The following is a 25,647-nucleotide window of genomic DNA, read 5'->3' as shown; positions in this document are numbered from 1 at the left end:
TAGGAGTTAATGTGGGACACAGAGCAGGGACTATTGGGTACGCTAACTTGACTAGAGGTAAAAGTAAGGAACTGAATAAGAAGTGAGGATTATTATGTTTCTGAAAACTTTAGTGGAAAAAACCCTGCATTGGATTAATGTTGAAAATGGGATGCTTTGCATTCGTGATAATTGGGCGAAGGAGGCCTGGGTATACAAGTCAAGGCAGCTGCTGCACAAGCCAGGTGCTTCTGTGACCAGTTGCTGCAAACTCATCCTGATTTTGGATATGCCCCTACAATTATGAATTAAGTTACCCCGGGATGGTTAGAATGAGATGCATTGCTATTACGAAATTACCTTTCTCAGGTGGTTAAAATGCCAAACTTGCTTAACCATCTTTGGTGGTCTTGAACCAATGTACTGCTCAGCTTTCTCAACATCACCAAATGGTATCAGGCACTATCTATGCTGGGCTACTCTATGTTGGGCATAGATAGCCACAAATACCTGTATTGTTATGGTGTCACCTTCCTTCAGCATTCTGGAAACTATTTTTCTCTTTACCCATCATGCCCGGTTGTCTAGAAGAGTTGAAGCACTAAACTGATCTCGGAAAATCAGTGCTTTTCTTCACGACCGGCCCAATGCAAGGCATGAAACTCTTTTCGTCCTTTAATGGTAATCTGTTTTCCTAAAGAGCTCCATTTAAACCCGCCTGGAGTGGAGCAGGCAGAGGCTTCAGCCAGCCTTTGGGTTCCCTTTGACCTTGATTATGACCAGGAGTGTCGCTGCTAATTGCGAGGCCTGCCTCAAGGTGGAAAATGGCATCGGTTTCCACCACCACCCAGGAGAAGCCAAGTTCTGTGGCCCACGATAGCAGTTAGGTTCCTTTCAGGCCGCGCCTCACCACCCAGAGAGCAACGCGGAGGCCGCCTACAGGTGCGGTCCCGCCACTGCGCCGGGGCGGGAGGCTGGCGGAGCCCTCAGCGTCTAGGCAAACCCTTCCCGACTCCCGGGCTAAGGCCCCGCGAGTGCCCGCCGCCCTCTCCCCCTGCTTCCCCGACGCCTCTGCCCTGGTGCGGTCTGGAAAGGGCGCTGGGAGCTTCTCCGAGGCTCCATGGACTGGGATTTGGGAAGGGATGGCGCGCGGCCGAGGCTTTCCCTCGAGTTTGCGGCAAGTCTGGCTCCGGGAAAGTTTTTCAAAGTTCCCAGCAGCGTCTGCCCAGGTCGCCTCTGCGGGGCGAGGAGACGGCGGCGAGCGCGCCAGTCTCGCCGCCGCCAGCACAGAGCTCTGGGCTCGCTTGTTGGGAGCGGCCCGGGTTCCCGGCGGGCAGGCCCTCCTCCCCGGGGCGAAAGCCGCAGCTGACGCAGGCTGCTCCAAAGGCGGAAGCCGCCCGCCCCAACTGCTCCGGCCGCACCGCGGCGCCTACACCTGGGGCTTGCACGGGAGCCCAGGCCGTGCACCGAGGGGGCGGTCCGGCGAAGGCGCTCAGGGCGTCTCAGAGCCACGGGCTCCTCCACCTTCCTTCCAGGTTCTTTTCTCTTGGCCCGGGCTCCCCGGGACAGTTGTCTGCATGTGGGGGGCCCCCGGGCAGCCAAGCCACCCGGTCTGTCCCGCAACCTCCAACCCCTTCTCAATTCCTCCCCTCCCCGACAACCCGGAGGAAAGGGGCGTGTCCAGTAAGTGCCACGCCCCTTATGAATATTAACAATCGCGCATGCGCCTTGTTCCGCGTGTTGAGAAGAGGTGGCCAGCCGGAGTCGCGGCTCCTAGACCGGCGCTCCGGCTCCCTCCGAGAGCCAGGCGGGCACGCGTCATTGTGTTACCTGCAGCCGGCCGGCGAGCTAGGCTCAGGTTTTTTTTTTTCCTCCCCTCCCTCCCCCGCGTTTCATGCAGCTGATCCGAAAGGGAATAAAAGGCTGCGCATAATCATAATATAAAAGAAGGGGAGCGCGAGAGAAGGAAAGAAAGCCGAGAGGTGGAAGAGGGGGGAGCGCCTCAAAGAAGCGATCAGAATAATAAAAGGAGGCCGGGCTCTTTGCCTTCTGGAACGCGCGGCTCTTGAAAGGGCTTTTGAAAAGTAGTGTTGTTTTCCAGTCGTGCATGCTCCAATCCACGGAGTATATTAGAGCCGGGACGCGGCGGTCGCGGGGGCAGCGACGACGGCAGCCTCGGAGGGAGCACCAGCGCTAGCAGCGGCGGCGGCGTCCGGAGTGCCCCCGGCGCGCGGCGCAGCGATGCGGTCCCCACGGACGCGCGGCCGGCCGGGGCGCCCCTTGAGCCTTCTGCTCGCCCTGCTCTGTGCCCTGCGAGCCAAGGTAGGAGTCTCTCTCCCGCTCTTGCTCCCCGCGGTTCTCTCCCTTCCCTCGTGGCGTTCTGGACGCGGGCGGCTGTGGCTCCCAGTGCAAGCTCCGGAGCCCTTGAGTACAAGGCTCCCTGACCCTGACTCTTCACCCGAGAGGCTGCACCCGGTGTGGAACGCTGGCTTCCCAGAGGGGAGACCCTGGCCTCGAAAGATAAACTCCTCCAGGCTGGGCAGAGTGCGATCATTACGCTCTTGGTCCTTCGGGACGCTTGTCTTAGTTTTTCCCCCGCACTCGTGGGTTTTATGCCCCTGAACCAAGTTAATCCCTGAACCTAGTCTTTGCACATTTATTTTCACTTGCCAGAGAAGATCTTTGGCAGCTTTGGGGGGTGTGTGTGTGTGTGTGTGTGTGTGTGTGTGTGTGTGTGTGTGTGTGTGTGTGTGTTGGGGGTGGGGTGGGGGAGTCTAGGAGTCCCCACTTCCACTTCAAGAGAAAACTTTCTCATGCGTTGACCTCCTTCCTCACTGGCAGGTGTGCGGGGCCTCGGGTCAATTTGAGCTGGAGATCCTGTCCATGCAGAACGTGAACGGAGAGTTACAGAATGGGAACTGTTGCGGCGGAGCCCGGAACCCTGGCGACCGCAAGTGCACCCGCGACGAGTGTGACACGTACTTCAAAGTGTGCCTCAAGGAGTATCAGTCCCGCGTCACGGCCGGGGGACCCTGCAGCTTCGGCTCAGGGTCTACGCCTGTCATCGGGGGCAATACCTTCAATCTCAAGGCCAGCCGCGGCAACGACCGTAATCGCATCGTACTGCCTTTCAGTTTCGCCTGGCCGGTGAGTGAGCGACTCGAGGACAGAGTCGAACGCGGGTCCGAGCCTTATATTGCCTTGAGAAGGATTTAATGCCACTTGAAACTTGGCACTAAGTTGAGAGGCTTTTGGGATGGCAAGTCTGAGAGTCCAGACTATAGCTAGAGCTTGAAACAGATGAGCCGGGCGGGTCTTCCATTCTGGGTGGTGTCTGCTTAGCGCACGGAAATGGGGTCTCTGAAGAGGGAGAAAGTGCCCAAGGATGCTAATTTTATGCTTGCTACTTGCAGTACCCATCCCGGACCAGGAGGTCATTATAGATGATTTCTTTGCTTAACTAATTAAAACTTGTAGCGCCGTGGAAGGCGACTGCGCACAGTCTGCCCTGCAAATGCTGTCCAAGTTGGCACCCTCCCCTTTCCCGTGAGCCGCCCCGAGGGCGGGTGTGTCCTTCCTGCAAGGGGGGGGTGTGGGGGGCGGTTTCCCGCAGCTCTAGGAGATTTCGGTGTCTTGGAGGGGTCCTCTTCCAGCCTGGGGTGGCGGCTGCAGGAGGTGGGTTATCTCCGGCTGGCGTCCAGGTTTTAGTCTGGGAACCTCCGCCCCCTGCCGGCCCCTTCCTCCCGCCCCCGCTCGGTGTAGCCCTGGCTGCCTTGCTCCCAGCGGTTCCCCAGTTCTGGAACAGCTGTGTTTGCAAACTTCCCCGGGAAGGGCGGGCGCGCACACTCGTCCGGAGGGCACCCGGCCTCCACAAACCCTTCCCGCGCCGTATAAAGGCTTAGAAGAGACAGCCCGCTCTAAGTAGTGTTTGCGGGTGCAACTGCGTGCTCCCACATCTCCCCCTTGGCCCTCGGATATGCTTGAGGCCGGCGTACCGCTGGCAGACTGCAGCAAAACCCTTGCAACATCCAAAATGGGTGGAAGGAAGATGGGTGCGATTGCAGAAAGGGAGGAAAGGGAAATGGTGGGGGGTGTGCCCGTTGTCCAGGAGGCGTGACCCGCTGCCAGGACTGGTGCTCCGCCAAGCTTGAGCTCCGAGGGTGGGTGGTAAGAGGGGGAGCTCTGTGCCCCGGAGGATTGCTTTCCGCCACGTGCTCCGATGGGGTGCGCTCTGCTGCCTCCTACCCGCGGGTTTGGGCTGTGATTTGAAACTCTGAAGAGGGGCGGGAGAGAAGCCTGTCTGGCTCTGTCTGTGTGTGAGGCCTAGCTGGCTCTTAAAGTCTGCGTTTACAGGCGTTGGCCTTTGCTGTGGGTGCGATAAGACAGTTATCGAAAACATGCTATTAAAAGGGTCTTACTTTGGCAGGGGACTGCCGCTGTAGGTGAGATCTCTTCAGATCTGAGGGTTGTGTCTGTTGTGGATTTCACTTTTACAAAGAATGTTTGTCTTGTTTGTTAATCCCCTATTAGGGAGAACTTTAAGCTAAAGAGGTTGGCCACCTCTAAATCTGACTGGGTCCAAGCTTAGGGCGGATACTGGCTGCCCTTGAGCTGTGTTTGGAGTTTCGGGAGGAAGGGGCCTGCAGGTGGTTCCACCCTTCCTAGGATCAGTCAGAGCCCCTCGCTTTTCACAAGACCATAAAAGGAATCTTATTAGTGATGTGGAAAAAAAAAAAACCCGGCAGGCCTGGCTGAGGTTTATTTTGGAGAAGAGGGGTCAGAGGGAGGATGGCTTGGAGGAAAACAGACAGGCTTACTCCAGAGGCTGGGGGCTGGGGGGTGACCTAGAAGTGTGGCTGTCTGCTTTTGACACCTGGAAGAGAGAGAGTTCCCCACCGACAAGGAGCTGAAATGGTGTGAGTGGATGGAAGGTTGCCACCACCGCTGGGCTCGCACTCTTCGGTGCCTTCAGGCCCCACGGGTCACCAACCATGAAGTAGATTTGGCTTTTCTAGAAAGAGGGAGACCCACTGGGGTCAGCACTGAGAATGTGGTTCTTTTTGAAGCCGGGCCAAGTCCATGGATCTCTCCTAAACAAGTCTCCACACTGCTGCCCCCAAACAGGCCTCCAGTGAAACACAAGAGAAACTCAAGTTTGGGTGTGTGTTGTTTTAGTTTATTTTCCTCAGTTAGAGAACCGCTGCTGTCTAACTTCCAAGAATGGCTCCAGGGTGAGTCTTAGCTTCAATGAAAGCCTTAAGCTTCACAAGTGTTAGTGGCCGGGGGGGGGGGGGGGGGGGGGGGGGGGGGTAGCACAGCATCAGTCGCTTTGGTAATTAACACCTGTCTTTAAAATGGGCTGGGGGTGTACCTCTTTGAAATAGTATTTGCCTAGCGTTATTAAAGGTCCTGGGTTTGAATTCAAGCACCATAAACTTACTTTTTTTCTCCTTCTTGGATAGGTTATAGTGGAATTGGTGCCGAGATGATGGGGTTCCAGAGTAGGACATAATTTAAAAGGCAAACAAAAGCGCTGGCCTAGCCTGGCCTCATAGCCACATAAGCTGCCAACCCTAAGCAGACACAGTTGTCATTTGGGCTAAGTCCTCCTAAATTGGCTTATGGGGAAAGGGGAACACTCTGGTTGGCAAAGCTAGTTCAGTGAAGGTCAGGTAACTCCTGTCTGTTGTTTGATAGTATGGGCCCTGTTCGTGGTGTAGAGCAGGAAAGAAGGAAATGATTTGGTAGGATCGGAAACACAATCTACATCTCAGCCTGGGAGACACCGAAGTGGACCTTGCCATACCAGTATCACATTCCGTTATTACCCCCCTCGGGTTACATCCCACTCAAGTATCGACCACCCTGGCCCCAGTCTTCCAACTTTGTGCCAATGGCTTCTGATTGTGTTGTCATTCGTGCTGCAAGGGAGCTCAACCTGCAGCAACTAAGTCGATTTATTATTCTCCAATTTGGATACTAGGTGATAAGAGCATAGTTATGACAGGTAATTGGGCTTAACGAGAAATGATTTGGGAATTACCATTAATAAATCACCGAAATGGTTAATTTGCACCTCCCCAAATTAGCTCAAAATCCCAGTAGTGTCTGCTCATTAAAAATGCATTAGTGTAATCACTTCTGTCTTTCAAAACCTCCATTATATGGCTGCATTGGTGGCCCTAAATTGTAATGACTTGGGGTAAAACATCAGGAGTATCTGGCTTTATCTTTAAATGCCACTGACCCTATTCAGAGTCTTGCCGAGAGCAACTTTATTTTAGGAAAAGCCAATGGAACGTGACTAAGGTAGCAGAAGAGGACGCCAGCTTGACCCCTTGTCACACTTAACAGCCTCAGTAACTAAATAACAGGAGTTAGAGTCAAGTTGCCATCAGGTGGTTAATCACAGAATCTAAATTGCCAGTCCTTGGGTATGATTATGCTGTCTGCTATCTCTCCTTTAGATGCTTGTGGACACAGGGAAGACAGAGGGTTAAGGCTCTCCTTAAGTTAGCTTTTTTTTCTGTACCTCCCCTATGTGCTTAGCATGTGTGCAGACAGTGCCCTTATGTAAGTGCTTAGCACAAGGGATGTTCTGTGTATGGAGAGAACATCTGTTGTTCTTGTTGTTGTTCTTGTTGTTCTAGGAAATACGCCTCAAATGTTTAAGCTGCTTTACTGGGTTTTTTTGGGGGGGGAACATGGAGGTAGGGTGGCCTGCAGGCATTGTAGAATAGCTGTGACCTGGAGTACTTCGTTGGTTTCTAACAGTTTTCCTTCTTCCACAGGTATAGCCCTGTTGTTTTTTCTTCTTATCTTCTTAGCAACTTGCCCAAACCTCCAGTACTTAACAAGAATCTGCAACCCACCAGGTCCACACCCACAGTTCCGTAACTTGGAACATTTGTCAAGCGTAGTGAAGTTAGGCTCAATGCTGTTGGAAAGTAAGTTGGTCAGAAGCAGAGGCAGCAGCAGTGAAGTAGCCAGCAATCCGAATGCTACCTAACGTGCTACCTGGTGCCTTCGGGGACACTCTGTTCAGAGGGCATGTGGGGAATTTACCATGGAGGGAAAAGGCTCTTTGTGAGAAAACAAGGCCAAGGCCATAAGGAAGACTCCTTCACTTCACATGTGAAAACAGGGAATGCAGGGAGCCAGATTCCGAGTAGCCATGTTCCTGTGGTGGAAAGGCCTAACTTGGTTCCAGTGCCAGGCTTTCTAGACTAATCAGATAGATTACTAATGTGAGGATGCATAATCTTTGGAAGTGCATACCGCTAGCTTGATAATCCACAGTGGTAAATATTCCTGAGAATTCTTTTTTGATAGTTTTAGAGACATATACCCTACCTATACCAAGGTTTCAGGATTCAAACTGTTCAGAAGTGATATTTGGCTCCAGCCCTTAAAAATACTTGAAGAGTAATTAGAGCAAAATAAACTTTTCTTCCAAGGGCTGGACGACGTATATGAAGGCATGAAAGTGAAGATCCCAACATGATGGGGAGGGAGGTGAGCCTTGGGCTCAGAAAGCTGCTGTTGCTAGGTTACTGCTTGGCCCACAGCAACCCCTTGGTCCTTATTCATAGTGTCAGTAACAGCTCTCATTGGAGCAGCACATGTGCAGGGAAGACATTCCCAGGGTGGCTCCTAGTGGTTAAAGGGGGCATGTAAATAATCAAGCCGAGTCCTCTACCAGCTCAGCCCAGTTTTTATGCACTTTTGGTAAATAAGTAGAAAGGCTTCTTGTTCAGGCTTGCTCTGTGTGAACTGGACGGTTGTGCTTGGCTGGCTCTGTGGTATTCTATCTATTAACCTCACCACCCTTTTGTAACTGGTGCATTTAATTATCAGTGGGATGCCTTTCAAACAGGTAAGGGTAATGATGGGAAAGGGGTTAGGGGCCTCTCATTGAGAGCCTCCAATCTGGATATGAGCTCTGGGGCCCCTTGGTGAGTCTTTGAGGTGGGCTTTGATGAGAAAATCACTCTTTGTAGCCAGATCACACACTATTGACATGTCAAACCCTGCAGAAATGGTCGCTTTCTATGACCGGAGCCTCAGCTTGCATGCACTAGGGGAGTGGTCTTTTTTTCACCCCTCACCTTGCCAAAACCCTAAAGGACAGGAATTGTGTGTGCCCACACATGGACTCTCTGAACTCTTTTTTTGTTTCACATGTTTTGTGACTAGAATATTTTATACCCTGGCCACCCAGACGAAGGCAGGACAATGGAGTTGGCTGGACTGACTGAAGTGAGGATTACTGAGAAGAATGGGGCCTCTCCAGAAATACTGCTAATACAGGACAAGTGACAGGAAGCAACAGTTGAGTCAGCAGAGCACACGCAGGGCCCCTGACAGACCTGGGGCCAGCAGGCTGCGTACAATGGCTGTGTTGGCACTCGGGGCATTCCCGGGATGTGCATGCCTCTGGCGGGCCTGCCTGTCACAGTGGTCTGGGGTTTTGGACTCCCCACGCGTGCCATTTGGATGGCGGTTTGTTTGTGTCCGTCAGCTTGGCAGGAGGGGAGGCAGCCGCTTCTTAGGGCTTGGTTTGGCTACCACTGTTGCCAGGAAAAGGAAGCTCCCAGCTGCCAACACAATCACCTTTGTTTCTTACATCCCCCCCGCTTAATGTGGCAATTAAGTGCTTACTGCTTTGCCCAGTGCCAAGGTAACCTCCATAGAGTGGGGCAGGACAAAGAATGAACCCTAGACCAGCAGCTCAAGTGTGGAGAATAGGAGGAGGTGCCTGGTGGCCCACCCTCGGTAAGGTGACCTGACGACTGGTGCTATGCCTTGAGGGCTTTGATGCCAAGACTCTTCTGTAGGTAAAATTGTTTGGAATCCCCCAAAAGGCTGTCCTGAAAGCTGACCAGTACTTTTCTGATGTTTCACACGTCCGCCACCTTGCTGCCAGATGTCCTGAGCCTCAAGTGGGCAAGGGACAGAAGTGACTCACTTGAAAATCCTGCTCCTGTTTTGCTGTGCCCCCTTCAACTACTACTCTGGGAAGACTCAGGACAAAAATATGAAATCTGGGTAACTGGTCAAAGTCTCTTTTATTGTTTGAACCAGAGTGAAACTCAGGATTTGCTTGTTGTTTGCTTTTGGGTGTAAAGTTAAGATCAAACAAAACTTGGTTTTTGAAGCCCCTTACAAATTCCCCCAGGACTGGGGACTTGGCTTCTGCTGAGGATGGGATTTGCAGTGGCCAATCACATGTGGGTGATTTGTGGCTGGGTACCTGCTTGAGTGGTATGAGGTACCCTTGGTCTAACATCTCACTGTCCGGACATATAGTTGGGGATGTACAGAGGTCAAGCATGGGCCTGGGAAAAATTAAAGCTCCCTAGCAACTAATAATCATTGCCAAATTATCTTGAATGTTGATCTATAGTGTGGGGATGGAGTGGGAGGGAAGAATGCCTCTTAATAGAAGCCTTGGAGGGAATCCTTTCTCTGAAGGCAGGGCACCCATGCCCCAGGAAACCTGGAACTCTCTCTAATCCATGCTTTCAAGAGAAAGCAAAGTCCAGGCTTGGATGCTGTCTCTGCAAGCCCTCACCCTTATTCTAGCCCACCTTCAACCCACACAAGAAAGGCACTTGATTAGGGCATCATACTGCCAGCCCCTGGGGCTGTGGTACATGTCTTTCCTCTTTAGCTGGGGTAGTGTTGGCCAGCAACTTTTGAGTCCAAGGTGAAGCTGGCAGATGGCTTGATCTTACAAGTTCTTATGCAAGGTCTAAGGATGCCTTCTGCCTTGAGTATGAAGCTGACAGAGTTCATACTGCTGTGCCAGCTGGTTCCAAGGCACCTTTCTTTGCAGTGCTGTCTGTGGGTATTATGTGTGTTTAGTGCTTGTGCAAGTCTGTCAAAACTCTCGGTATCAACGCATTTAATCAGAGGATTAATTACAGCAATATTGTTGAAGTGAAGGATGTGGGCCTCAACGTGACCAACAAATGAAGGGCTTAATTATACAGAATCAGCCACGCATCTGGCCTCATTTCGACTTGGCTCTCACCATGAACCAGTAGAGAAATATAATTTCTTGCTGCTCTTTGGGAAGAGTCCTATAATTTGTAGGAAGTCCCAGGAAACTTAAAGAGGCTGTAAATAAGGTGTAACTTTCACTAATAAAATATTAACGACAATAACAATGTATTTGGACCTATAACCACTAACAGGAGAGCGCTGGGTATGTGTCCTAGCTTGCCCGGGTTTGCTTGCTTTGTGAGCATTTTCCCACAGTTATCAGTGAACGAAATGGAATCCTGCTGTAAGTATGAAACCTATTTCGGCCGAATTCCAAAGCAGGGGCCTATCACAAGATATTTTTTGTCGTCAGAGCAGACCTGGTGTGTCACTGAGAGAGTAGTGAGCTTGCCTTGATTTATGAATGAAACCTCCTGCTTTTCTCCCATGCCTTCACCCTATCCCTGCCATCTCTTCCCCTGGCAGCAGTGTTTTCTGGTGGCATTGTGGTTATCTGAGCAACATAAACATGGTATGTGTTTGTACCAGTGGCAGAGCCGTGCTGCGCAAACCTGTTCCTGTTCTGCTTCTCCACTGTATCTCCAGCCCCCAGATAGGCTTAGCGAGATTCACTTCAGTGCCTATTGTAAGTGAAGATTGGAGTAAAAGTGAAAAGTTGCTAATGGCTTGGGTCTCAGGGAAGAGGGGATGGGATTCAGAGACACGCTTAGAAGATAAAAAATGCTTCAGTAGGATAACTGGCATCTTGCCAGCCTCCAGGGAATTGTTTAGTTACTGAACTGATTATTCCAGGAATGTTAGATCTTATTGACAGATACATTCATCAATAAACATAACCCATGGGTGTGCGATGCCTTCTCCTTTGTGCTTTCTCCCACAGACAGCCACAGCCCACCCCACCATCTAAGCTAGGTTTGCTGCCTTTGTCTTAAGTCTTTGAGCCTTACCCCTCCTTTTTCCTAGAGTCACCTGATACTTGTGGGAGCTGGGATGGTCTCACACAGACAGGGCTTTCAAAGGGGTTCTGAAAAGGAAAAGGGGGCCTCCCTGGGGACTGCCCCACCAGGGCCCAAAGCGTAACCTTAGCAGTTCTCTCTCAGTACAAATACCTGAGTAGGTTGGCTTGGGGTAAATTCTTTGTGTGGGTTTTTTTCTCATGCACTAGGACGAGGGACTGAAAAGTTTTGGGAAACCTATATGCTATGTGTTCCCATTATAGGGAGGTACTCGTTTCTGGTCAGGGCTTTGGGCTGCTTGGCTTGCTTGGTGTGAGCCCCGGGTGTCCCTGCCAGGTGAAAGGAGTTGTCAACCTGTGAAGAATATTGAAGAGAAGAAATTGGTCTGGCTTCAGATACCCTGTTGCCTTTCTCCACCTTCTATTTCGGCTTGACTCCTGGTGCCAGAACCACAGAAACTGTGGGCAGCATCTGAATCGTAGAGTTGACCCCTGTATCTGAATCACTAAACTTTGCTTTTCTGTTTTGCAGAGGTCCTACACTTTGCTGGTGGAGGCATGGGATTCCAGTAATGACACTATTCGTAAGTATCTCCTCAGGAATTCTCCCTTAAATGCTGGTGTGTATAAAGTGCAGCGCTTGGAAGCCCAGAGGAAAGTTCCCAGTGCCCCACCCCCACTGGGGCTGAACCTGTCCTTGGAGTCTATTCCTCAACTTCTAGAACTTTCAACTGAAATATTAAGTAGCCAGAGTAGACTCCCAGTTTATTCAGTCCTTGTAGAAAGGGACGTAGTTTATCTCCGGATAGAGATCTTAATGGTTTTACAACTTTAAAACCTTGTAGACTGCTAAAGGATCAAAGTAGTGACTTTTTAAAAGTCCATTTAAACTTTAAGTGAGCATTTAATCTCTCATCAGAAAGATAAAGCTGTAAAGGGTGGTGCTGGGCTCTAAAGACCGACCTTAAATTTCACTTGGTGGGCAGGTGAGCCCCAAGCCAGCCCGAGTTTCCCACACTGCTCACCACAAACCTCCCATTGAAGCAGAATTTCAGAGCCCCTGAAGTCATGACCTGCCCTGTCCCTTTTGAAAGATGGCTCTGTTTTCTGGGCAGGTTGCTTTTCAGGCCTGCAGAGAAGCGGCTGGGAGGTTGGAGAGGCAGTGAAGGTGTGCTCTGCTGATGGTGGTCAACTGTAATGTAACATGTTTTCCCTCACGCTGGAATAGACGGTTCCTTTTTTATCAGCAGAGCCTGGTTGTCTTTGGAAAACCTGATTCACTCTGAAATATTTTGATCTGTTCAGGAAACTGTTGATCCATTTTTTTGCTTTTGCCTCTGTTCCCAGAATGCCTTGCACCTTCTACTTCTCTACTGTTCCTTCTTTCCTTCCTTCCTTCCTTCCTTTCTTTCTTTCTTTCTCTCTTTCTCTCTTTCTCTCTTTCTCTCTTTCTTTCCTTCTTTCTCCCTCCCTCCCTCCTTCCCTTCCTTCCTTTCTTTTCCTCCTTTCTCTCTTTCTTTCTTTCTTTCTTTCTTTTTTTCTTTCTTTCTTTTCCTTCTCTCTTTCTCTCTTTCTTTCTTTCTTTCTTTTCCTTCTCTCTTTCTCTCTCTCTTTCTCTCTTTCTTTCTTTCTTTCTTTCTTTTTTTTTCCACTGCTATTAACACCTTTCTCCCTTGTTAACATCACTGTGCTTTTCTACTGTAGGTGACATACTGAGTAAGTACCCAGCATGGGCATAGTGACAACTACACATAAATTCAATGGGAAGTCCAACATTTTTTGGGCCTCTTAGGGCCAAAAAATCCTTGCCAACCCTTGGTGTGAAGCAGGCTGCGTGTCATTAGGGTTATTCTCTTGCTTTGGCATTCAGTTATTCAGACACCAGCCCTGCCTGGGAGGGAGCTTATAGAAGGCCAGGATCAGAGATATCTCATTGTGATACACATTTATGCTTTGAGGGTGGTGGTGAGACAGTTTGCTACTGTGCTTATGGTTGGTGTCAGCCAAGGTCACGGATACCTGTTTGTCCTCCCCACAAACACTGAGCTCTGCCTGGACACTATCCTTGCACCTTCATGGGTGGGGGACAGAAGTGGGCCTTCTGCGTACACTGGTGCTGGAATGGAAGCCCTGAGAGGATTCCTGCCTAGCATCTGCAGAATCTTACTGAACTGTCTGTCATCCCATTCTCCAGGGCTCTGCCTCCAGGTGCCCGTGGCCTGTCCACAGTTCCCCATAGTTATCCACATTCCCAGGCAATGGGAATCTCTACATTTTGGGACACCTGGATATCACATTTCTTCCTAGGGTCACTAGTGTCTGGACAGGAGACAAAGACGACTGAGATGAGAACAGTTTGCTTTCAGATCTCACCTTTTACAAAGAGAGACATAGTCACAGATAGATGCCCGTCACAGTCATAGAAACTTACATTATGAGCCTTGGGCTTTGTGGTTTATCTGCTTTTCTGTCGACTCTCTTCATTTTTAATCTATTATTTTCAAGGTATCACAAATTCCAGTGTCGAAGCCAAATTGGAGGTCCAAGAGCTTTAATGGTCCCTTTAATGGAGCCCTTTCTGGGTGACCAGCACCAGTATTTGGACAACCCGTGCCATAAGCCATTCATGTGGGAGGCCTCGTACTCTATTTAGCATCCATATCTATTTAGCCTCCAACTTCTGAACAGTCTTGAACTTTTGCTCTCCATATGACCCCAGCTGCCTCCTGCCATGTCTACTGCTGCTGCCCTGGTCCACTTCACGGCTGCTTGTACCTTCGGAGTTAGTGTTACTGCCACATGGGCCTGTCCTTACTGGCTCAGGTCAACTTTCAATATCTTCTCCATTCTTGTGCCATCTTATTTTACTTTTTTTCCTTCAGCATAACATTTGATGGTCATCCTAGTGGTAAAAGCTCAGCAGCTTCCTGTAGCTTTTGGGTCAGATCTTTGTATGCCTTGTCTTAACACACCGTGTCTACTGTGTCTGTATCTCAGGACCTTTGTGTGCACTGTTTGTTAGTTTGGCTCCTTGTTTTCTTCACCCTCTGCCCTTACAAAGCATCTAAGGATGCCAAGGAGCCCGATAGGATAGTGTGGGCTGTTCTTGGGTAGCTCATTGAGTTGCAAACATCCTGACTTTGCATGTAATTTACAGCAGATCCCCAAGTTTGGGTCAGAATTTTTTTTCACATCAGCTCTGTAATTCTCCCCAATGAAGGTTTCCCTTACCATTCTTTGGTCTGTGTATATTTGTAAAAACTCAAATATAGTCTAGGCCAGATGAAGCTTCACGTGCTTCTGAAGTCCCAAGGCTGACTCCCAGCCTCAGTCTTCCAGTCGTTCCCAATATAACTCAGTACTATTGCATATAGAGATCCAAGTTTCTCTTTTTCCAGCAGAGCAAACGATTTTAGTATATTGTAATGTTTAGCTGATTGATGGGCAGACATATCCAGGAGTCCTTGAGACCAAGTTCTCTGTACAGCATAGACTTCTCTCAGTTAAGGTTATCTAGGTTTTCTGATTGGTCCTTGAGTTGTGGTCATGGTGGTTCCGCCTCCTTTCTTCTGGGTGTGCAAGGCTCTGTGTCTGCTTCGTGATGCATCTTGTGCCAGTGAAATATACAGGGAAGTGTGCTAATATTCTTTTCCAGTCCTAAGACTGGAGCTACCCCAGGTGAGCCCCCCCCCCCCCCCCCCGTACTCAGTGGCCTAAGCTAATGGGAGAGCTGAGTCCTGTGACAGTGTAGAGGCATCACACAGTAAACTCTGGCTCTGTAACCCTACATGCCGCATACTCTGTAGCTTCTTGCCTCAGTGAGTGTAAAGTTATTTTCATAGCTTTGTTAGCCACGCCCCCCCAATGGATTCTGAAGTTGACTTCACAGCATTTCCTGAAAGTTAGGTTGAAGTGCACTGAACTGCACAGAACATTCGTTAAGACACCTTTGCGACATGGCTACCGACCGTGTTTAATAATTCCTCATTAAGCTCTTAGAGCCACACAGCAGTAGCTCACTGCATTTCTCAACTGAAGCAGCAAAGCAAACAGGCAGTTACTGGAGAGGCATTTTTGCCATTCTTTGGTCTGTGTATATTTGCAAAGACTCAAGTACAGTGTTACCTGCACGTGGTTCTACGTGTTGCTGGATGTAAGCCTTGCAGGTATGTGGGCTTGTTCAAGGCTTGCTCTGCCTACACCATGGTCCAGACTGGCTGGGGGCTGTGTTGGTTGTGTATCGAGCCACCCAGGAGTTGTTCTCCTGGTCAGCTGTAGGGCTTGTCTCACTTTGTCAAGGAGCACAGGCTCAAGGCCTAGAAAAACAGTGGTGTAGGTGTGCAGGAATCACAGACATCGCAAGTAGGTCCTACATTGCCTCGCCAAGGTGGCCTTGAATTTGACAAGGTGATGACTGGCAGGTTTAAGAAAACAAACAGCACCAGGCTGAGTGCTGACTTAGAGCCTTGTCTGTTCACATCCTCCTGCACTCCTTGCTCCTGGGGTTTAAAGCTATTTTAGTCTCTTAGTCGAGATTGTCAGTGACCTCAGGGTAAAGGCCAGGTCGTACTGCTTCTGAGAACTGCTTGGGCTCTAGACATTTACTTTGCCTCTCGGGCATCTTTAAGGTACCTGACTCAAAACAGACACAAACACAATGCCTCAACCTACCTGTCTGCAGGCTGAGATGAGTTTCCTCACCTCTGCCAGCTCAGGCTGATGAGAAGAGTAGACTGTATGATGTTTTTGTTGTCGCTGACGGAATGCGAGCTTAAAAGAGTTTATTAGTGGTTTTGCTTGTTTTTTTACATATTGCAATCCACTCCTTGGCTTTCAGTGAGGAATTTCAAAATAGAGCTTTTCCAAGCAAGACTTGCAGGTAAAATGTAAAACTCCCCAAACAAACAGAACAACAAACAAACAAACAAACAAACAAACAAAAAAACAAAACAAAACCAAAATAACAAGAAAACCCCACTACTTTTGTCTGGAAAAGAACTTTAAGAGCAAATCTCCTATGGAGCAGCTTTCTGTGACATCTAGGAGTTTTTGCAAATCAGTGTTTAAATCAGTGCAAAGCAGCGTGTTAGAAGAGTTGGCAAAGGACACTATCCCAGGGACAAGTACAAAAACCGTCACTAAAAGTCAGCTAAAGCAGGAGGCACCTATCGTGCAGAGCGAGGAGAGGAGCTGCCGTACTGCAGGTGCAGCCCCTTATGCTGAGGACCTGCTGGCGGGTAGTGATGGGTCACCTGTGGATTGGATGTGTTGTCGGTGTGCACTGAATCTGCACTGACGTTCTTAGGGTATTTCTGGGTGCTGGCCAACGTTCATGGGTGCAAGCATTCAACATGCTTGCTGTATCCTTGAATAGCAAGAGGTTAACGTTACATATTTTTAAAGACTTTTATGTACGTGAGCGCACTGTTGGTGTCTTCAGACACACCGGAAGAGGGCACCAGATCCCATTACAGATGGTTGTGAGCCACCACATGGTTGCTGGGAACTAAACTGCGGGCCTCTGGAAGAGCAGTCAGTGCTCTTAACCACTGAGCCGTCCATCTCTCCAACCCTGCCAGAGGGCAGCTCTAATGTCTGGGATGCCTGTATACTGGGGAAGAGGTGCATTTACTCACTGCTGTTTCAAAGCACCTGGCAATGAGTTTGAATGGTAAATTGGCGTACAATGACGAGGTTACAGCTCTTGTTGCTTTCTTTTCCATAACAGTTTGATTTTTTTTTTTTTGGTTGGTGGTGTGTGTGTGTGTGTGTGTGTGTATGTGTGTGTGTGTGTGTGTGTTTCTAGTCTGAAAGTAGCCAAAATGGTCAGATCAGAAGTTGCTAAGTGAATGTTCATGATGTTCTTTTTCCCTACCTCTAGAACCTGATAGCATAATTGAAAAGGCTTCTCACTCAGGCATGATAAACCCCAGCCGGCAGTGGCAGACACTGAAACAGAACACAGGGATTGCCCACTTTGAGTATCAGATCCGAGTGACCTGTGATGACCACTACTATGGCTTTGGCTGCAACAAGTTCTGTCGGCCCAGAGATGACTTCTTTGGACATTATGCCTGCGACCAGAATGGCAACAAAACCTGCATGGAAGGCTGGATGGGTCCTGAGTGTAACAAAGGTATGGATTCACGCAACCGAATGGACTGGCAAATGCCGTTGGCTCGTCGGGTTTGGAACCAGGTTCTCACCCTTAACGGCAGTCAGGTGGCAGAGTGGGATTCAGCCGTCATCGTTACCTTCGACTGAGGCATGAAGATGCTGTATATAGATTCTGTTAGTGCCCTGTCCTGAGCCCCGCTACCAGCTGGTGTCCCCATCCCCCAGCTGCTGTGAGTGTTGGCTGCTAACAGCTCGCAGCTGCTCCTTCTCCAGGGAGTTGTCCTTGGCCAAGCAGGAGCCACTCTCTGCCCTATCCCGGCAGTGAACAGTTACTGAGTGACTGACACACGGGGGATGGGGATGTTACAAAGGCTAGCCCCTTTGCATTAACACGGTAGAATAAGATTCGCACTCCAGAGGTTCCCCCCACCTCCCACCCCAGGGATCACACTGAAGTCAGACCCCAGCTGAGACCATATCCTTGCTCCTCCATAGGCTTCATCTGGCTCCCCATTCCTTCCTCCTCTTACCAAATCTCCTCCTCAGACTGCTGAGAAGAGCCTGATGGCAAACAGAAACAGGCCAGGCCAGTGATGTTTGAACAGACAGTGCTATGGGAAATGACTGTCCCTGAGCTCACATGTCAATGCAGCAAGTTTCACTGGGCATCTTTGAGGTTTTGGCATTAAATAAAGGCGGGAATAGGTGGTAATCTTTAGAGTCCCTTACTGTCTTTTCTTCCCTTTTACCAGAATTGAATAGTTCTAATTCCTAGCAATAGAGTTGGAGATCCTAGCACAACAGATGCCATTCCCTCACGGACATAATATACCTTGCTGGCCTTGCGAAATCAGTAGATAAACTCCTTTGTTTAGCTTTAGATTGTGAGGGATGAGGCGTGAGAGAGGATATTTGGTCTCTTAGGCAGCATTCCGATCTTCTTTGGTATCTGGTGACAGTAGCTTAAAAGATGGCACTTCTGGAATTGAGGACAGAAGGAATTGCTCAATATTTTAAAATTCAGTAGCAATTTATTTAAGTTCCTGAATGTCCGTGTTCTTTAAGTGCCTCTTGATTTCTCTCTTTCTGTCAGCGAGTATAGAATTGCTTTGTGAGGTTACTTGTCCACAAGATGAGCCTGCCTGGTTTTTTTCTTTTTAGCTCCGTGGGATTGTTGAAACCAGGCATTTAGTGGGAGGCCCACCTGAAAATGTGGTGCTGGGACAGTGACAGTGTTGGGGTGGGGAAGGCAAATGTCTTCCTTTTGTCTCTTGATGGAGGGGGACCTCGGCCCTGACAGGGCTCGAGGAATAACATGCTGAGGGGCTCTCTGATCATTTGTCCCCAAACAGTATGATCTGTTCTTTGGGTCTTATGTACTAGACCATTCGAGTGACAGTGGCCCACAAAGTACAGGCAGTGCTAATGGAGCTTTCTCTCTTCCAGCAATATGCCGACAGGGCTGCAGTCCCAAGCATGGCTCCTGCAAACTCCCAGGTGACTGCAGGTAAATGACCAACTAATTGAACTCCAGTAATCAACCTTTACGCTCTCTTACACACACACTCGCTCTCTCTCTCTCTCTCTCTCCCCCCCCCCTCTTTCTCTTTGATGCAAAACAGAAAACTGACTTCATTGTGAATGTGCCTCTTTATTATTATTTTTGGAGGCTGAAAAACCTAGGGGGGACAACACAAACCAGGCACTTGGAAAGCATATTGAATCATACCAGCTGTTGGGTGGAATGCATCCTTCTTCATTGGTGCTGAGGAGTGAGGGTGGGGTCAAAACCCCAAACCAGGATCCTTAATGGGCCTAGCTGGCATCCACATATATTAACTGTTCTGTAAATTGGTAAGACCCATTTGTAATCTTCCTTAAGTGCTAATGGACTGGACTGGGACGAAGCTTTGTTTCCCCTTGTCTCCTCCTCCACCCCGGCTTTTCCCCTGGCACCCTCCCCCACTTTTCCCACCAATAGGCAAAAGTCCAGCATTCTTCAGAATGGGATTAGTACAATCTCCTGGCCCCTTTGCAGGCGGGAGCTGGGCTGTGGCTGGAGGTTAATGGCTGTGCTGGAATCTGCTCCGTTGAGCCTGATGAATGTAGACTTTGCTGCTGGCCTTTGAAGTCTGTTCTTTATGGTCCAGGGACAATACTGAAACCAAACGGAAGCCTACCCAGCCTGTTTCCCCTTCCGATGCCGGTTTGGGGGGCTTTTTGAAATGGACATTATGCCAACTTGGAAAGGACTCATTCAGGAAATACCTTTGGTGACTGTGGCATTTTGACTGGTCTCAGGCTTTATTCTCCCCCAAGCCTTTAAGAATTAACAAATTCGATGACACACTAAGTGGAACCCCCTTCAAGTCCTGTCACCTTTGCTCTGAAAGGCTGCACTCACTGACTTGGAGCCAAAGACAGTTTTGAAACCGTCTAAAGGCACAAACCCATAGAACGAGGTGCCTGGTGCTCTTCCTAAAAGAACAGCTTTTGATTTTGAGGGTCTGTGGTGGGCCCCCAGCAGTGATGCTGCCCTGAAACTGTAGAATTAACTGAGACTTGCTAGATGGTGCAGGTTCCTGCTTCCCACAACTGGCACTGACTTCCCAGTCCTTGGTTGGGCCTAGGAGTCTGCATTTGACAACTTTGCTCAGTGATTTCTAGCTCAGCAAACACTCAGGTTACTGCTTTAACCAGTCACCCATAGGTTTAACCTTGGTGACTCTTAGCCCCACCCCGTGCTCTCTCCCCGAACCATGGGAGCGCTAACTTGCCACCGAAGTGATTCAAGGCAGCTGGGAGTAAACTTGAGAACAGGTTGTCCTGGAATTGTTTCTTCCTGCTTTTTGAAAGCTGATTTCCAGGAAGCCTGGACAGGATTTACCCAGTTAGAAACATGCCTGGTCTCCGCTGACTGTGGCATCCAGCGGCATCCTTGTCAGAGAGGGAGCAGAAACCTACCTTCAATGACTTGGCTAATTAAGGCTATTCTGGTGAAAGTAAAGAGCGCTAGTTATTCCCGAGCCTTGGAGCCTGCTCCTGATAGCATCAGCCAGGCCAACTGAGATGTGCACCACTGTCATCAGAATAAACACCCTGCTGGGCAGGGGAGGGCCCTCCCAGCCAGAACAACAGGCTTTGTTTCCAGAGCTGAGCCCTTTCTCTTTCGAAGTCTCACCTCCCACACTCCCTGCCCAGACATGCACCACTGCTCTTATTTACTTAAGGTGCAACTTTCCCACACGCCATTTGCATAGTCTCCCAGCCCAGTCCCTGCTCTCAGCCTTGAAAGAAAATCAAAACAGAGCCTTCCAGCTAAGGAAGTTCAGGTTGAGTCCTGTTCCCGAAATAGTTGCAAGGCAAGTTACCTACCTGTAAGTTGTCTTTTGGGTTATGTATTACATGACTGCCTTGTTGTTGTTGTTGTTGACGTTGACTCACCCACAGGAGAAAACTTAACCGATTTTGCTGTTCCCAGATAGACTTGGGTTGCCCCTTCCTGGGAGTACAGGCTGGTTTACTGCCAGCCTGACAAATAATATCAAACTTAATTATGAGTCATCATCTCAGGAAAGTCAGCTTCTCATGGGGATGCTAATCATCTATCATTACCCTGGGATAGCGTGGTAGATCCCCCTGTTAGGGTCAGTATTTTTATTTGTTTTTGTTTGAAGTCATCCGTGGCCTCCTATGGCTGCTTTTTTATGCTCGGGCATTGAGCCTTCATTAATTAAGAGGTTGGTTGGGTCCTCAGCTGTCCGGCTTGGTTTTACTAGGCAAACCAAAGAAGGGTAAAAAAGGGGCTCACTTGGGACACCGAGAGGGAGGACAAAGTTCCTTGGCCCCATTAGTTACCTCATGTCTTCTAAGCTACGAATATTGATCTGCCAGAATGACTTCCCACCCTCCTAACTTCCACTCACTTGGGTGTCTGCCTCTGAAGAGAATGGTTCCTGTCCAGTGGCATGCACTGTTCTTAGATCAGTCTTCTCAGTAGTCACTTGGCATTTAAACCAATGGTCTAGTTTACAGACCCCAGAATCCAGTGTCTGATTAACTTTAAGCCCCACATTCTAGTAGTTGTGGGTATTTGGGCGTAGATGACTGTTCTGAGAAGTTAGGAAGCAGTCCGGATTCTCAAGGGTTCAGTGGCTTCTCAGCCTGGGTGATTAGCTAATAGCTAGCTTTCTATAACTTTCCCATGACCAGGATTTGCTCCTTTGCCTCCAAGCTCTCTGGAACTGAAAGCCCTTCCTTTGGGTGGGGGCGGGGGAGGCAGGAGGGTTTTTTTTTTTTTTTTTTTTTTTTTTGGTTATTTTTCCCCCCAGAGTCACAGCTGAGAAGCTTACAGGGAGTTGGATCTGATCCTGCATTTCCCTAGACCCTGCTCTAGGCTGATTCTGCAGGCCCACATCTGCTCCATCTTCCCTCCTTTATCAGCATGCAGGGTGCTGGTCCCTGTCTTTCCAAGACCCCTTTGTTGAAGCTTGATTTTGAGAGTGGGGAGGTTCAAGTTGCAGAGAGCTTGAAACTTGAAGACATGGTTTGAGACCTTGCCCTGCCCCCCTCCCATCCCCCCACCCCAACCCCCAGCTGAAGGTTCATGTTTGTGGTTTTGTTTGGGCATCAGAGATTCCATCTGACCTCAAAAGAGTCTTGAACTCTTAGAAAGGAAACTCGGCTCCTTTAAAACTAGATGATAAACCAAGTTTGTGATCCCCTTCTCCGGACCCCCTCCCCTCCTCTTTTTCTAAAGTGAGAAATAATTATAAAGCAGCATTCCTGGCCAGGGTAATGAGTCATAAATTATATATGAATTGGTTCCCAGTGTTTCCATTCCACTCCCTTTCCTACAGAGACGGGTTTGGAGATCCAGGTCTCTGTAAGGAGATTGCTCTCCCTCCCATTTAAATCCACAAAACCAAGGAGGTGCTGTCTGTCACCCTGTCACCCCGAGTTCTGCACAGTCTGAGTGGGGCTTCATGTGTATTGTTACAGAGTTGTACAGTTGGTGTCACCAGAGGCTCCTTCCCTTGAATGGTCTGTCCTGACTAGGACCTGGGATTGATTTATTCCAACCCCCACCCCTTAGTTTTATTCATGGGAGCCTGAGAAGAGAATGACTTTGTGCAGGGCACCCCGTGCTGGCTACTCCCCAGATAGCTCTCCTTTTGTCAGGGTATGCTGAGAGGACACACACTGGGCCAACTGTGAAGTTACTCATACAGAACCCCAATCTGCCATCCTGTCCTTTCAGGGGGGAGGGAAACAACCAAGAAATAGCTGTTGTTGTAACCATGTGCATCCGGGGCTGTTTGGAAGGCTAAGGGAAGGGTATGCTGTTTGTCTGCAGGTGCCAGTATGGTTGGCAGGGCCTGTACTGTGATAAGTGCATCCCGCACCCAGGATGTGTCCACGGCACCTGCAATGAACCCTGGCAGTGCCTCTGTGAAACCAACTGGGGTGGACAGCTCTGTGACAAAGGTATGACGTTGTGGAGCCCTGAGGGCTTGGTGGGTGGGAACTGAGGTTATGGGATAGAGCAACAGTGTCTTAGGGTTTTACTGCTGTGAACAGACACCATGATCAAGGCAAGTCTTATAAAGACAACATTTAATTGGGGCTGGCTTACAGGTTCAGGGGTTGAGTTCATTATCCTCAAGATGGGAACATGGCAGCATCCAGGCAGGGATGGTACAGGAGGACCTGAGAGGTCTACATCTTCATCTGAAGGTCGCTAGCAGAAGACTGGCTTCCAGGCAGCTAGGTTGAGGGTCTTATAGCCCACACCCACAGTGACACACCTACTCCAAGCAGGTCACACCTTCTCATAGTGCCACTCTCTGGGCCAAGCATATACAGACATCACAAGCACTAATGACCACTTTTATGTTTTGGTGTTTGTTGCTGGAGCTAAACCTAGGGCCTTTGCTGTGCTAGTGCTCAGCTCTAACTATACCCCTGGCCCTGTTTAAGTTTTCACAGGGGCTCCTATTGGGAGTGTCTTTGAATTTGCCTTTAATGTTGTGAGATGGTTGGTTTATTTGGGGGTGAGCCTGTTTTTAAAACTGGCCTGGCCCAGACCTGGGACCAGTTAGCAGTTTGTTCCTAACTTTGGGATTTTTGTTTTGTTTTGTTTTTTTGGCAGATCTGAATTACTGTGGGACTCATCAGCCCTGTCTCAACCGGGGAACATGTAGCAACACTGGCCCTGACAAATACCAGTGTTCCTGCCCCGAGGGCTACTCAGGACCGAACTGTGAAATTGGTAAGTGGCCCAAGCTGTTTTGTGTGTGTGTGTGTGTGTGTGTGTGTGTGTGTGTGTGTAGAGGGCCTCTCTTTGCCTTCATGTTCTGCACACTCAGTTTGAAAACTGAATAGTTTTTTTGTTTGTTTGTTTGTTTCTTTTTTTTTTTTGACAACTAAATTTGGGTGGGTAGGGAAGGGGTTGTTGGATGTGGTAGAGGGTGAATAGGATAAAAAATATACTGTAGGAAATTCTCAAAATACTTAAAAATTTGGAACTGGAAAATGGTAGCTTAAGGTCACAGGTCACCAAAGGACCTAAGGATTTTTTGAAGCTAAATTCAGTGACTCAATGAAGAGATGCAGGACAGAATGGGACAACCGATGAACAGAAGCTAGATTATCCTATTTAAAATTGCTAAAGATGGCATTGTTTTGATATGGCCTTCATAATATTCATAGAGAAACATGACACACACACACACAACAGACGTGTGGTGTGTGTTTGTGTGTGTGACAGAGAGAGAGAGAGAGAGAGAGAGAGAGAGAGAGATAATACTCTGAACCCACTCATGAAAAAGAAGAGAATAGTTTTAAAGTTAAGACTTGTTATCTTGGCCCTTCTCTGGAACTATGAGACACTTTGAGACAATGCTGACAACTGAGGGAGGTTGCAAGATTTTAAATGAAACATCAATTCTAAAAGGTATTGAAACTTGCCTTGAGCCAGCTTAGGTAGTTTGAAAGTTTCTTCCCTTTTGTGTCACACCACAGCAGTGTTACGTCACAAGCTTACTTTTGATGTTGTTGTTGTTGTTGTTGTTTTATAATCTGCTTAAACTAGTAGCTGAGGCAGGGGACTGGCTCTTGGAGGGAAAGGGATAAGATACTTATTTTACCGCTTCTCTGACTGCCCTTTCTCATGCATTCAGCTGAGCATGCCTGCCTCTCTGATCCCTGCCACAACAGAGGCAGCTGCAAGGAGACCTCCTCGGGCTTTGAGTGTGAGTGTTCTCCAGGCTGGACTGGACCCACGTGTTCCACAAGTAAGTCAGCCAGGTTTTGACATGCGTCCATTCTGGAAGGTTATTGCGTGGCCAGAGAGGTTTGATGGGAGGGACCTGGGCTGGTCCAATAGACCTGTCTTGGTGACAGAGGGGTGGGTACACTCAACAGTTCAGTGGGTGGTCTAGTAGCACTTGTGTGATTCCTAGAATCTCTTTCCTACCCACTAAGATGGCGGGCAATGTGTCTGTGGTAGATAGAATCTGATCGCCTTGCATGCGTGTCATAGAGCTGACTCCTCCAGTCTTGTGGGAGAGGACTTTAGATCAACTACTGAATGCTGTCCTGTGTTGCAACTTAGCGTTGAGGCTTGGCAATATTATTGTGGTACTTTTCAGTGAGGAGCTCTGATCATACATAATGTCCTCCAGAATTACTCAGTCTGTGGACTTTAATGAGTTCGTGAAACTTTGAGGGTTAGCCAAGCCTGAAAAACCACTGTCTTTGACACCTGAGGAGCAGCGTGCAGTGTGGTCAAGACTGTGTGTTCTGGAGGTCGTAGGTGCCTCTGTTCTGGCTGTGATTAATGGAAGCCAGCAGGCCTTGTAACCTTTCCTGGGCCTTTCTTAACCGGGGCAGGAGCAGTTCCCACTTGGGAGGGTTGTTATATAGTCTTGGTGTGCAAATTTGTGGAAAGAGCATGGCACAAATAATAAATAAATGAAGGGCTCAGGCAACCTCTGTGTATGTGACTTTTGGGGAAATTTTCTAAGGAAATCACAGGCGTTAAGATTTTTTTTCCACGTGTAAAAAAAGAATTACTTTTCCATGCTTTCTCTTTGCGTGCAGTTTCTGAACCATGAAGGAAAGAGTTCCTTTAAAAGTAAAGATTAAGCAGATATGAATGTCCCTTGTCACCACAGAGTTGATGCCCTGTGTGTCTCCGGCTATCTTTCTTTCCCTCGATGCTTAGGGACGGATTAACTGAACTAGGGCAGTGGGGGATTTAAAGCTAAAATAAAGGCTTGTGTCCTTTCATCACTTTCCTTCCTTGTGGCTTTTCTTAGGTTTGTAGCAGGTGTCTGGTGGGTTCCTAGGTGAAGAGTCTTCTTGCATTATCTAATTGCCAAGTGGATCAATTGAAATTAAATTGCCACCCCTCTCTTGTTCTCATTGGACAGACATCGATGACTGTTCTCCAAATAACTGTTCCCATGGAGGCACCTGCCAGGATCTAGTGAATGGATTCAAGTGCGTGTGCCCACCCCAGTGGACTGGCAAGACTTGTCAGTTAGGTAAGAAAACTCTCGTGACTGTCATTCTTAGCCAAGGTT

The 25,647-nt window shown here is 48.9% G+C and overlaps 1 protein-coding gene across 1 annotated transcript in view; it reads left to right on the top strand.

Annotated features, from left to right (window-relative positions):
• The first annotated feature begins 1,838 nt into the window (after window positions 1–1,838).
• Jag1 (jagged canonical Notch ligand 1) overlaps window positions 1,839–25,647 on the top strand; it is a 35,396-nt gene continuing 11,587 nt past the window's right edge. The window contains 9 exon segments of the mRNA NM_019147.3: window positions 1,839–2,301; window positions 2,821–3,126; window positions 11,475–11,526; window positions 16,824–17,078; window positions 18,506–18,566; window positions 22,416–22,546; window positions 23,211–23,330; window positions 24,241–24,354; window positions 25,495–25,608. Of these exon segments, the coding sequence (NP_062020.2) occupies window positions 2,221–2,301; window positions 2,821–3,126; window positions 11,475–11,526; window positions 16,824–17,078; window positions 18,506–18,566; window positions 22,416–22,546; window positions 23,211–23,330; window positions 24,241–24,354; window positions 25,495–25,608 (1,234 nt within the window). The 5' untranslated portion in view covers window positions 1,839–2,220.

Source organism: Rattus norvegicus, chromosome 3, assembly GCF_021556685.1.
Source record: "Rattus norvegicus strain SHRSP/BbbUtx chromosome 3, alternate assembly SHRSP_T2T, whole genome shotgun sequence".
NCBI lineage: Eukaryota > Metazoa > Chordata > Mammalia > Rodentia > Muridae > Rattus > Rattus norvegicus.
Note: the sequence above shows the minus strand (reverse complement) of the source record. Positions and strands in the feature narration are given on the sequence as shown.